The 12,314-nt window shown below is 47.9% G+C and overlaps 1 protein-coding gene across 2 annotated transcripts; it reads right to left on the bottom strand.

The window, feature by feature from the left end:
* Positions 1-3,507: 3,507 nt before the first annotated feature.
* Positions 3,508-11,240, bottom strand: WBP2 (WW domain binding protein 2). 2 transcript variants are annotated; one of them, XM_041486603.1, is made up of 8 exons: positions 11,131-11,240; positions 9,379-9,487; positions 8,710-8,845; positions 7,075-7,167; positions 6,742-6,858; positions 6,409-6,531; positions 5,258-5,334; positions 3,508-5,078 (listed from the first exon to the last, which is right to left on the bottom strand). In XM_041486603.1, exons 1-8 carry the CDS (start codon positions 11,187-11,189, stop codon positions 5,025-5,027), a joined length of 768 nt encoding a protein of 255 aa, XP_041342537.1. In that variant the 5' UTR covers positions 11,190-11,240; the 3' UTR covers positions 3,508-5,024. The 2 variants fall into 2 exon arrangements, with proteins under 2 accessions (XP_041342537.1, XP_041342538.1); XM_041486604.1 differs by having other exon boundaries at positions 11,126-11,214.
* Positions 11,241-12,314: the final 1,074 nt, after the last annotated feature.

The raw sequence follows: 12,314 nt of genomic DNA, 5'->3' as shown, positions 1-12,314 counted from the left end.
TGCAGGACAACCCCTCCCACCACCCCCACATTCCAGAGGGACACGCCAAAACATGGAATATTGCTGCAGTCAGTCTGTGCCACCGTGTCCCAGCCAGAGCCCAGCCCTCAAAGAGCAAAGTACATGGAAAACGAGGAGGAGGAGACAACTTGAGCAGGGGAAAGGAAAAGTTTAGAAAGACAGGATTTGCTGAGCTGAGCTGGTAAACGGAGCCCAGCTGATACCTTTTGCTCCAGCGTCCAGAAACCATAGGAATTGTGCAGGGAATGGCAGGCGGGCTGGGAGGACCTGGCAGGGAGGGATCCTGGTCTGTTTGCACCCTGAGGTGAGAGATCCCACAGCCACCAGCAGCAGGTACAAGTCCCTGCTCCTGCTCCCTGTGACTTTGGGCACTTCATGTCCCACTGGGGCCTCTCCCAGTGGCACAGGGCCAGCCCTTGAGCAAGGAGGGGGCTGAAATACTGGTTCCAGTCCCTTGGAGCTCACTCATTGCAGAGGGCAGACAGGTGAGTAACACCTGCTGTGGCTGCAGAGAGAGCCTTGACTGAAATAAAGATCCCCGCCCTGCACATCTCAGCATTCCATCCCCACCCACAAACCTCACTTTTCTGTGCAGCTTTAACCTGAAACTCCTCCTGATCACAGCCTGCCTTGGCAAATCTCACCTCCAACACACCCCTGGCACTTCTTTACAGGTGGTGGTGCCTGTGATGCAGCAGGAGCTGCTCACTGGCAAGGGCTGGCTCTGCTCCTGGATGCTCTGGGAGCAGCTGGATCCAAACTTCACCCCACACCTCCTGCCACCTCCAGCAGTGTTTGCAAAGGGAGACAGTGCTGTGAGCAGAGCTCATAAATCAGTGTCCATCATGTGGCTGAGGCAGTTTGACCATCTACAGCTCTGAGAGTGGTGGGAAGTCCTCACGATCTCCAAAGGAAGGCACACACAGGACAGGGAGGTGCTGGCCAGGTGGGCTTAACCCCACTCCCTACAACTGCTCAGTGCAGCCCCCAGCCAGAAAGAAATTAATGCATGAAGCTGGAGCATTTGAGGTAAAAACTGGGCAGAATGGTGGGGAGGAAGAGGAGGACTCGGTTTCTTCCTTTGCCTGGAGGCAACCCCAGGCAAGCACACACAGGATGGAGCAATCCTTCCAGGGTAAGGATCCTTAATCCCTAAGGATGGGGTAATTCTTCCAAGGTAAAGGATTTCCCCCCCAGCCCCCAGGGACAGCACCAGGATTTCAGGGCTGACAGCAGGAAATCTGTCAGCAGCACCTGTGGTTCCTGCAGCAACACTTCTTTGCACAAGATCTCAAAGCACTTTGGAAATACCCAGTTACCCCACAGTCCCCAGAGGAGGGAAGCAGCTGCATTTCCCAGCATCAGGGGCAGAGAGAGACTTCTCAGTTGAAACCAAGTCACATCAAAGAGACAGCTGTAGGTGGTGGTGGAAAAATCTGCCTCTGTCAAAGCATCCAACACTAATTGTTCCCTAGGCCTCCTCTTCTCCTTCAGCAGTATAACACCAGCCAACTGCTGGAGTTAATGGTACCAGTCTGGCTGTCACATGGCAGCCTCCTGCTGCACAGCCAGTTAATCATTGAGGCAGGGACCAGAGCTGGAGACGTGTCAATGAGCAACATTTCTGCCTGCCCTACTCCCACACGGCTTCCAGAGCAGCAGCAGACTTCAATTTGTATGTCTCTGCTTTAATATTCAAAATGTTCTGTGTGGGCAGGACTGGTGACCCTTCAACCCTCTCTGAGCCCTTTCCCAAGCAGAGAACAGCTCCCAGTTTCCATCGGGGGATGACAGGGAGTGCTGAGTAGCAAAGCCAGATTTGGGCGCTTTGGCAGGAATTCTCACCAGCAGCCATAAATCTGGATTCCCAAATCCTGCTGCTCCGCTCACCCAATACCTGCCTGAGCCTTGCTGCCTGTGGGACCTGCCCAGCCCAAACACTCTTCACTTCCCACCACCACACTCCAAACGCATCGAGACCACGCCCAAGCTCTTTTTTTGGCTCGCTCCTCCTCACCTCGCCACAGACCGTGCCCAGCTCCAGCCTGGGGGAATGGGAACATTCAGCCTCAAACCAGAGTGGAAAGCCCACAGCTTCAACTCCAGATTTAGCCCACTGACACCCGACTAAAGGAATATTTCATTTATTCCAGCCTGACTCATCCTTTGAATTTCCCTTTTGCCAGACAGAAAACTCACGGTGTCTCTGGAGGTCTTGCCACTTCTGCACTCTAAGGGAAGTGACTCAGCTCAAACCATGGAGCCGAGTTCCCATGGGAGCAGATAGCTAAACATTTCTCTCTCAAGCACACTTAGCTGAGGAAAGGTTTTAAAAGAACCTCATGGATTAGTTGATTGTTGGCCTAAGAGGTGCACAGGGAGTGGGGCTAGGCAAGAGCTCTGGAAACTTCGTGCAATCTGTGTTTTCTAGGATTCTGTCTGAGTTGAAGGTAACTGGAAATGAGCCAGAACAGAAAGGTTTCAGCACCATTTTAGAGTTGGACAGATGTGACTGAGGAAACCTTGATTTGAAGTAATTTCATTCACAAATCAGGATTTTGGCTCCTACTGGACTGTAAAATTTTATCTCAATGCTTTCCTCCTTCAGCCACCTCTTCTACAGAAAACAAACCCAAGTGGCTCAGCCAGGCTTAAAGTGCAAACTGCCATGTGGGAGGATGTGAGAGGCAAAAGGGATGTAAAAATGAGCAGGATCTGGAAGATGTCCCTGCTGGCTGGTCAGGGAATTCAAGAGAATGAAGGCAGCCACAGCAGCTGCTGGGAAGGGGAATGAAACCAAGCAAGGTTTGGATGATCCCTGGAGAGCAGCTCCTGGGTAGCTCCTGTTAGACAGGTGTCAGTGTGAGCTGGGGGACTGAGCTGGACCTGATCCCACATGGAACACTCCTGTCCTGCCCTGCCAAGTGAGACTGACACACCTGGTTCAGCCCAGAGGCAGGAACAGCTCTGGAACTGCTGCTGGAGCACAACTCCCAGCTTTTCCAGGGACAGGAGCACACCTGAGACAGCTCTGACCTCACTGGGCACAACCACCCAGGCACCTCAGCACACTTACAGGGAAAAAAAGGATAAAATTGTGGATTGCTTCTAATGAGAAACATATTTCAGAGGCATTAATTATGCTGCATTGCTGAGCTAGTTCTTGCAAAGCAAAATAGTAAACAGGTTGTAACTTTTATGAGAACAACTTGTCTGGAAAAACAACTTGGGTGACACCTCTGGGGAGAGTAAAGCAGCTGCTGCCAGCTTCCAGCAGGAACTGTGAAATAAGAGTTTGCTGAAACATTTTAACATCTTATTTTCATTCACCAAGTCACCCAAGAGAAATCAAGCAACTGATGTCACCAGTGAAAAGCCAAGTCATTTTGCTTCTAATACTAAAACATAAAATCCAAGTGATTTTGCTTCTAATTCCTCCTCTCTGCATCCAAAGCCACCAGCTCACACACACACAAACACCCCAAGTTTTGAGCTGATTTCTTTTTACTTCACAGTCTTGGCAAAACAAATCTGCATTCAGAAGTCATTTCACATTAATATATTAATCAAATGCTTTCAAAATAAATATTTTTTTTAAATAACGATTTCTTTACATCACCGCAGTAGCAATTCTAGAAAAGTCAGTGCACAAACAGTAGCAATTTCATTAATCAGTTAAAGAAAACAAGAGGTGGACCTTGTTTCTCTCCGAGCAGGCTGCATGCAGCAAGTCTCAGCAGTTCCCTAGCACAGGACCTTGTGTCACACTTTGCTGGGAAGGATTTTCTCTCTCAGCTGTCAGAAGTCACTGAAGTGTCACTTGTCAAAGCTTTTACAACGCAGAAGTTCCACAGCCCAGATTCTGATCAGTCCTGCACAGGTTCTGCACTGGAGTTGTTGCTAATGAGACCAAGGAATCAATGCTATGAGGAGTCCACGTCTGGGTGATTGGGAATTCACAGCTGGACCAGGAACACAAACAGCAATAAACAACACTTTGTACCTTACAGCTTATTCCAATGTTTTGCATATTCTCTCAAGTGCTTCCAGTGCAGAAGTAAAGCAACTGCTTTCTGCCCATTCACTGTTAATTCACCAGGTAAATCACAGCAGGAAGATGCTTCACTGGCCAAGAAGTGTAACTTGTGTTACAACAAAGGAAAAACAAAAGTGCATTATAGACTATGAGGAGAATGTTCAGGACTTGGTGAACTCACATATCTAACTGGAAAATAGAGACTACAGAAATATTAGTGTTCCTATGGGATCTAAAGTGGTCAGATGCTACTGGAGAACCCTGTGAAGAGCAGCATGTCTAAGGGAAATTGGTCAACATTGTCATACATGGTGAGCAGCAGGGAAATTTGAAGGGCTACAGATTATTTACTGTGATTGTCAGGAATGACTTAGATTAAAAAAAAAAAAAAAAAAAAGAAAATTGAATACATATCTGAAAAATGTCGTAGGTGTGTACTTCCTTTGAGATCCCAAAGGTTGCCTTTGAAGTCCTTTCTCAAGAGCAGAGTTGGAAGTGACACTCTGGATTAAAAAGAATAACCAGAGGCATCCCTGTGTCCAGAGGTGCTCTTGGATGCACACTAAGGTAAATTCAAGACACCTCCCACCCCCAAGAGCCTTGTTTCCATGTCATGATCATGTTAATTAGCAGTTTAGAGCAGATGCTGACTCTAAAGAGGTATACTTTAAGTATCAAAAGAAACAGAGCTAAGGGAAGCAGTCACAGATGAAGAGAACCTCCAGGTGTAGCAATGCTGTGCACAGGGAGGAGGGAAAGCTGCAGCACAGCAAACCCTCAGAGCTCCAGAGGTGATCCAGGCTGCCAAAATCCCCCCCTTGCTCTGCACAGACCTACTCCTAAAGCCCCTGAAAGCAGTTGTGCCTTGGAGGAAGGTTCTGCTCTTCAGTGCTATGGACTGTGCCCCAGAATTCTGCCAAAATGGAAAAAAAGAAAGCAATGAGTTGTGGAGAAGTTCTGTCTCAGCTTATTGGTTTTTCTTGTCCTCTGGTGGGAAGTAAGGAGGAGGAGGTGGCTGGTCCTGCAATAAAGATGACAAAAGGACATCAGTGCACGGCTAAGAATAAAACACTAATCTCAAAGCCCCCAAAAAACCCAAGACACCACATCAATTCAGACCAACTTTGCTGTGCCACTGACAGAAGGTCTGCCAGACACACACTTGGGCTCCCCTGCAACCCCAGGGCAGCAGGGACTCACCGTGGGCATGTAGACATTGTGGGGGTTGCCTGGGCTGTAGTAAGCACTGGCAGCAGCTTCAGCAGCCTTGGCTTCAGCTGTCACAGGGAGAGAAGGGACAGGTTAGGGACACACAGAGAACTCCTACAATAAAACAAGAACTCCTGGCCATCAAGAGTTACTAACAGAGCACCCTATGATCAGTGCTCAAGTTGCAAAACAGCTACAACAAACACAATTAGCATTATCTCTTCCAGTCACCACAGAATTGCCAATTCCCAGTGGAACAGAGGAAGACTGAATTTGGAAATGTCACCTGGGACTTGCATGTCAGCCATAAATAAATGCTTGCTGCTGCCTTGCCTAAATACAGGCAATACCCTTTATAAACAGCCAGTGAACAAATCATCCTTCCTGGGAGTGAAATCAACAGGCAAAACAAAAAGCAACTCAGGGGATTAGTGTATTAAAGATGATAATTTATGAGCATAATCCAGGTCCTCCATTTCTGCAGAACACAAAAATCTTGTACAACCCTCTGGAGCAGTGTCACTTTCCAAATAATCGTTCAAAGATGAATGGGTGTTTATTCAAACTGAAGAGAAAAGTTAAATCCTTATCTAAAATATTCTTATCTGCAAGAGATCTATGGCTGTGTCCAACCACAATAACTCTTTTTTCATTTTAATAAATCCCAAATGAGTGAAAAATTAGGCTGTTATTTCCTCCTTTCCATCATCTTTTCCCCTGTTCCATATTGTTTCAGCAAAAATAATCACATTAAGAATGAAACAGGGGAAGGGGAAGCAAATATCACCAAAGTCACAGTTGTGAACTAAAATGGACCACAAACACATCTCACCATCAGTTTCCTTGTATTCATCCATTAGGGCAAGATTACCACAGCAGGAGAATCACAAACTGTATTTTTTCTGTCAAAGAAGACTACATCCATCTGTAAAATGCCCACTAATGGTGTCTACCCTGGAGAGAATCAGTCTGGACTCCAGACTGAGCTGGACATACAAGGCTGGAGATCAGGGGAGCTCCCTTTTCTAAACAAATTTCAACTTCTAAGTGGAGCTTTGAAGGTCCCCGAAAGACAAGAAACAAAGTCTGTTTCATTCCTAACACAACTGTTGTGAGCTCATTCCCCTGGACAGGCTCCTCACCTGCAGGAGTGGAGGGCAGGTCTGGGCCACTGACAGGGGGCTCCATGGGCCCTGGGTATGGTGGGGGTGGAAGCTGCATGTAGCCCATGCTTCCATCTGCCGCAGGAGGACCAGGATAAAAGTCTGTCAGGAAAGGAGATCACACAGCAAGAGACTTAACTCCTCTGGGTGGAGTTCTCAACCAAAAGAAGCCAAGGCAAACATAATTAAACTCAGGAACAAAAGTTACACAAGTCATCACTAAAACACTGTAAAATATGTTTTTCTTGCCCTTTTTACCTATTTTAACTCTTACTCACTGGAATAACCCCCAGCCTCAGTTCCCAGGCTTACCTGGAGGAGGAGGTGGGTATGGATAGCCTCCATTAGCTGCAGGTGGTGCAAAAGCATAGGATCCATTTGGCATGTAGGAATAGCCATAAGCTCCACTGGGTATTTCACCTCTGGAGACTGGAAAACCAAAGACAAGACCTCATCAGAACTCCAAGCCTGCCTCAAATGCAGGCCAACAACTCAACAAACTTAGAGAGTCCTTATCAGAAAAATAAGTGTCACTCCAATAAATCTGCTGCTCGTTGGATGTGAGAAAAGTATTTTTTAAAGCAAGCTTCAGGCAAGGGCTCCTGAAACCACAGAACTCTGGCAGACACCCCCAGACTTCCATACCTTGTGATGCCACCTGCAGCATCCGCTGCCCAAATTCAATTGCACCCCCAGCTGAAAAGGTCATCTTGAATGTGGCAGATCCTTCCCAGCCACCTGAGGGAGGAAAGACAGCACTAAGGAGCAAGGAGAAGCCATTTCCGTGCTATTTAGGTTACATGCTGCATCTACAGATGCTCTGTATATAATTCTTAAAAGAGCTTATCCCAAAAAACCCAAACTAAAAAAAAAGCAGATGAAGTGGCAGAATTATGGTATCATCAGAAAAATTCACACTGGGGTATTGTCAGGTCAAGAGACACATGAAGCACAAACATCCATGAGGCAGAGCTTCAAAAGCTTTCTGGAGTTGTGGCTGTTGCCACAGTAGCTGTCACAGGCCAAGCTATCAGGAGTGCTGGATTTGCTCTTGCTTTGGATAAGATTAGTGCAGAAGACAGGGATTTTGTTAATCCCTTTTGCTAAAAAACCTCTGCAACTACACCTAACTGTCAGTTCCAAATTAGTCTGGGAGTCTGAGAGCCCAAGAAAGCAAAGAGCTTAATGAAAAACATGGTCCACATAAATCCATTAGAGCCCATGGAAGGTATTTCAAGTCAGGATAAATAATAATTAGAAAACAAATAAATTAGTGACATCTCACATTATAGTATAAAAAAGAAAAACATGCACAGTCCAGAGTCCCAAGAAAGCATCAAAGCAGAAGCTGTGCTGAAACAGAAACAAATAGATAAAAGAGCCTTTTAAGCTAAACCAGACTCTCATGGCTGTTAAGACAACATCATCATTAAAAGAGATGGCCTCTGGGGAAAATTAACAAAGATTCAGCTAAAGCCTTTTGCCTTTCACACAGTTTAGTTTGTCATTAATGCTCAGGCTCCCTCTCATGCTGGATGGTCCCACTCAGCTCCCATGCAGAAGCTGCAATGCTGACTTCAGAACTCCAGCTGAAGGCTCTTACACCCTGTGCTGTCATTTCTGTGCCACAACTGCTAGACTGAATCAAGCTGAGGATGAAAGTTTGCTGAACTCTGTGCCTTCGGTAAAAAAATCAGTCAAAACCAAAATTATTTTTAAAATGTCTGCCACAGCCTTCTCACTGAGTTTAATGTGAAACAGCTCCTTAAATTCCCGGATTTCAAGATAATCCATTCCCTTCCAAGTGCCGTTTTCACTGCCAGGATGCACTACAGCAATACCACAGCTGTCCCTGAACTGCACAAGAAACACAATGGAGAAAATGCTCTGCACCTGAACCCAAAGAGAGCCAGAAAGGATCTGAGTTTTTGGCACAGGAGAACCTGGATGCAGGTGGGATAGGTGATCCCAAGTAACCAAAGCAAAATTACATCTTCATTCTTGCTGACTCCACTCTGATGTTTATTTGCTGAGATCACTTGTTTGATTGAACTTTATATTTTGCAGAGGGCAGGAATGAGATGGGTTGCAGAGCACATCTGCTCATTGTAGCTGAACAGGGAGCTGGTAAGGGAAATGTTTTTAGCTGCCAATGAAAGAAACACATTTTCACAGGAGTGTGAAAACCCATTTGGACAGTGTCAAGGTTTGGTTAGCCAGGATTTTGCTATGAAGTGAGCAGCTGAACTGAGACACAGAGCATCACTATGTACTACCTACCTCCTGCCTCTGCTTTCACTGTGCCCTTGATGTAATTTGCTCCAAAGACTGGCTGCTTAATCTCACAATCCTTCAACAAATAAAAGGGCATCACAAATGACTGCATAGCATCCTTCCCCTTTGACACAAAGATAACCTGAAAGAAAATAACATTACAAGAGCTAGTCAAAACAAACAGGAAACACAGCTCTGATTTATTGTATGAACAGATTTCTTTGTGGACTGAAACTCCCTCCCACATCACCAGTTCCACAAACCAAAAGCTACACACAACAGCCACAGGGGTAAACCAAATCCTCAAGGTACTAAAGCCTTCCAGGAAGTCCCTTGCTCAGATAATGCTCCTCCCAGCTTCCAGAGAACATGCTGCTCCACACACTGTGATTTAGTAGCTGTGCTGTTGCATTCAGCATTTCCAGACCACTGCTAATTTCCAGTTTGAAGATGCCTGATGGACTAAACAGCTGCCTGTACAAGAACTAATCAGATTTATTATCTGTTGACAAATAGATGGGATATGCCATGAATTCATAATGCCTCCCAGAGGGAGAGGATGAGCCACACTTCAAGGAGGAGTAGAATATCCTGACTTTCATACACTGAGGACATTTAAATGCAGACTCCAGGGCTGTTACCTCCTTAGACAAGATAAAGCCTTTCACCACTCACCCGGTAGGGAGTCAGGAACACACTCCCTTTCTTGGTGCCCTTGAAGGCCTCTGGCATCGGCTCCAGATCACTGAAGGTGATTTCCACGTGGTCATAGGTCATCAAAACACTGCCAACAGTGACACAAGGGACAGCAGTTACAGCTCAGGGCAGAAATGCACAGAAGCTTACTGACCTGCCAAAACCACCTGTAACCTCAGCACTGATGGAGATGCTGAGCAGACAGAATCAGTTCTGGTTTGCCTTTTTTTGTTGTTGTTGTTGGCAGCAGCAACTGAAGTAGCACTGGCTGCTCGTTCCCTTCCCAGAGTGCTGACACAGCTGCTGCTGCTGTCTGCACAACCTGGTCAATTGAGCTGATCAAAATCTCAAGACCTTTTTCTGTTTTCGTTTTAAATTGTTTTGCATTTCTGCTGGATCAGCTCCCTAACCCAGTTGTCCACGAGCGACAGGACAGAGGAAGGACTGCAGGAGAAGGAACTGCTCAGGCTGGCTTATGCAACACGGCTGTTGAAGGTCTCACCACAGCTCAAGCACCTCTGACACAAAAAAGTGATCCAGAGGAACTCCCCTTCCTTGCCACAAGATTTCATTAACTCGTGTTGCCTGCACTGATTCCTTAATTCTCAATTACAAACTGACCCGATTAAAACCTTTGGACACAGCAGGTAACTTGTACTGACATTACAGCATCCACATTAGGGACTCTAATCCCTAAAGCTGCAGAAATCTCCACCACCTCTATCTTTGGCAGCTGACATGTTTCCATCCTCATTTGCCACTAAATACCTCCAGGAGCAGCTCGGGAAGGGCAGTGGGAGCAGCTCTCCTCAACCTGCAGCATTTCAGCTGGATCAGCCCAGGGCCAGGCAGGCCCTGATGCAAGGCAGGCTGGCAGCTGGGAACAGCAACACCTTCAGCTCCCATTCTCTCAGGGAACGCCAATTCAAGTACCTGAGTTGATCCTACTAAAGCCTTCTAAGAAAAGCCACATCCCAAATGGAAGCCAGGCACAGAATTCCTACATCAGTGTCTAAGTGGCCCGTGGAAAGCAGCGCTGGAGGATGAAGCACTCCTTTGTCCCCGAAGCAGATGACTGCCACGTCAGAAGCACGCTGGCAGCCAGCGGGTGCGGACAGCCCTTTGCCATGCAGACAGAGGCAGCTCTGTGCAGCCTTGCCGTTTCCATGGTTATATCCCAGCGCCTTTTCCCAAGGCTGTTGCTCCCTCCCGCGCACACAGAAAGGGGGCTGTGCTCCGGGAACCGGCAAACCGCACGGCGCTGAGGCGCGATGCAGGTGCAGCCTCCCCGAGGGGAGAGGCCTGGGCCCAGCCAGATCACCTGGGCGGGAGCTGAGCTCTGCCAGCCTTTCCCAGCCTCGGGGAAGAGGGTGGGGACAGCAGCAAGTGCCAGCAGCAGGCTGGGGGACAGGCTGGATGCTGAGGGAAGCGGTGTAGGGGGGCAAAGCCCGCGGCTGAAGCCCAGCAGAGCTTCCCTCGACAGGCCCTGGGGCAGGAGGATACGTACAGCCACTGTGCTGTACGGAGATGAGGGGAGGACGAGCAACGCCGGCACCGAGAGGGTTACACCACCCCCTTTACCCGCCTCGCCCCCTCAGCCCGCCCCCCCATGACCCACACAGCCGCTCCCCCTGAGGGGAAAGGCAGGAGGGGGACGGGGGGAGAAGGCAACTCGCCGCTATCCCCCCGGCTCCCGAGGCCGGAGGAGGGGAGAAGGGGATAGCACCTCACTTCTCGCTGTTGTTAACGATGACGCCGCCGCCCTCCGAGTGGTTCTTGTTGAGCGCCATCGCCGCCTCCTCCGCCTCCTCACAGCATCGACCCCGCTCCGCGCCTGCGCGGGAAAATGGTGCGCCGTCAATGGGACCGAGTGGCGTGCTGGGAGTTGTAGTCATCGCCATGAATGGATTGGGTCACTTCTGTTTCCTCGCGTGGTGCATGCTGGGAGTTGCAGTCCACCTCGCATCACCTTACCATTGCGCCATTTGCTCGCGCGGAGCATTCCGGGAGCTGTAGTCCCTCCATGTACGGTATTAACACTCTCCGTGTCGGCCACGCGGTGCATGCTGGGAGTTGTAGGCCGGCCGCCATGATGTCCCCCTTCCCCGCCTCAGGGCCCGGCACCCTGTCTCTCTATAATTGTGCTGTTTGGTGGAGTAAAATAAAAATAATCCCGGATATCTGGCGGTTCTGCACATGAATTGAGGTTTAGCCCCTTAAACGGCGAAGATGCTTCATTTCCCACGATTTTTTAAATTCCCACTTGATGTGCATTTCCTGTTTCGCACACTTGCAAACAGATTTTTGATCCTGTTATTGGCTGCTTTCAGTGGTGGAATCCAGCACATCCAAAAAATTACCCGTTTATACTGAAGTGTGTTAAACTAGAAGGACTAACTGGTTTCCCTGTAAACAAGCCAGGACAGTGTCTGTGTGTCCGTCTGTCAGGAATCTGGGAGCAAGAAAACAGCTGTGGCATCTGCAGATCTGCAGGAAGGGTCTAAACCCTCACCTCCAGGTGTGCAAGTAGGAGGAATTAAAAAAAATTAATGACTGCATAACTTCATTAAAAATAGGAACCCTGCAATACTGCCTGAAGGACTCCCTCAGATCAATAACCGACAGCTGTATATTAATAATATACAAATAAGAGCAGGTATTACCCTCTATTACAGATTTTTAATGGATCTGAGCTATTCCCTGGATTTGCAGCCCAGCCCTGTCTGAGAACCAGACGCGGGTAGGGGGGGGAAAGCAGAAAAACGACATAATGGAAACCAGATTTAAATAAATGCAGTGACATAATCTGTATGGTTTCTTGGCAGGAAAAGAACAAGTTTGTGCTTTTCATATCCGCTTTTTCAATAAGCAGTAAGTTTCCCTTTTAAGAAACAGCCATAACAAACAGTTCTGAT

The sequence above is a fragment of the Pyrgilauda ruficollis genome, unplaced genomic scaffold, assembly GCF_017590135.1.
Source record: "Pyrgilauda ruficollis isolate IOZ18807 unplaced genomic scaffold, ASM1759013v1 scaffold77, whole genome shotgun sequence".
In the NCBI taxonomy this organism is placed as follows: Eukaryota; Metazoa; Chordata; class Aves; order Passeriformes; family Passeridae; genus Pyrgilauda; species Pyrgilauda ruficollis.
This window is presented reverse-complemented; position numbering and strand designations above follow the sequence as displayed.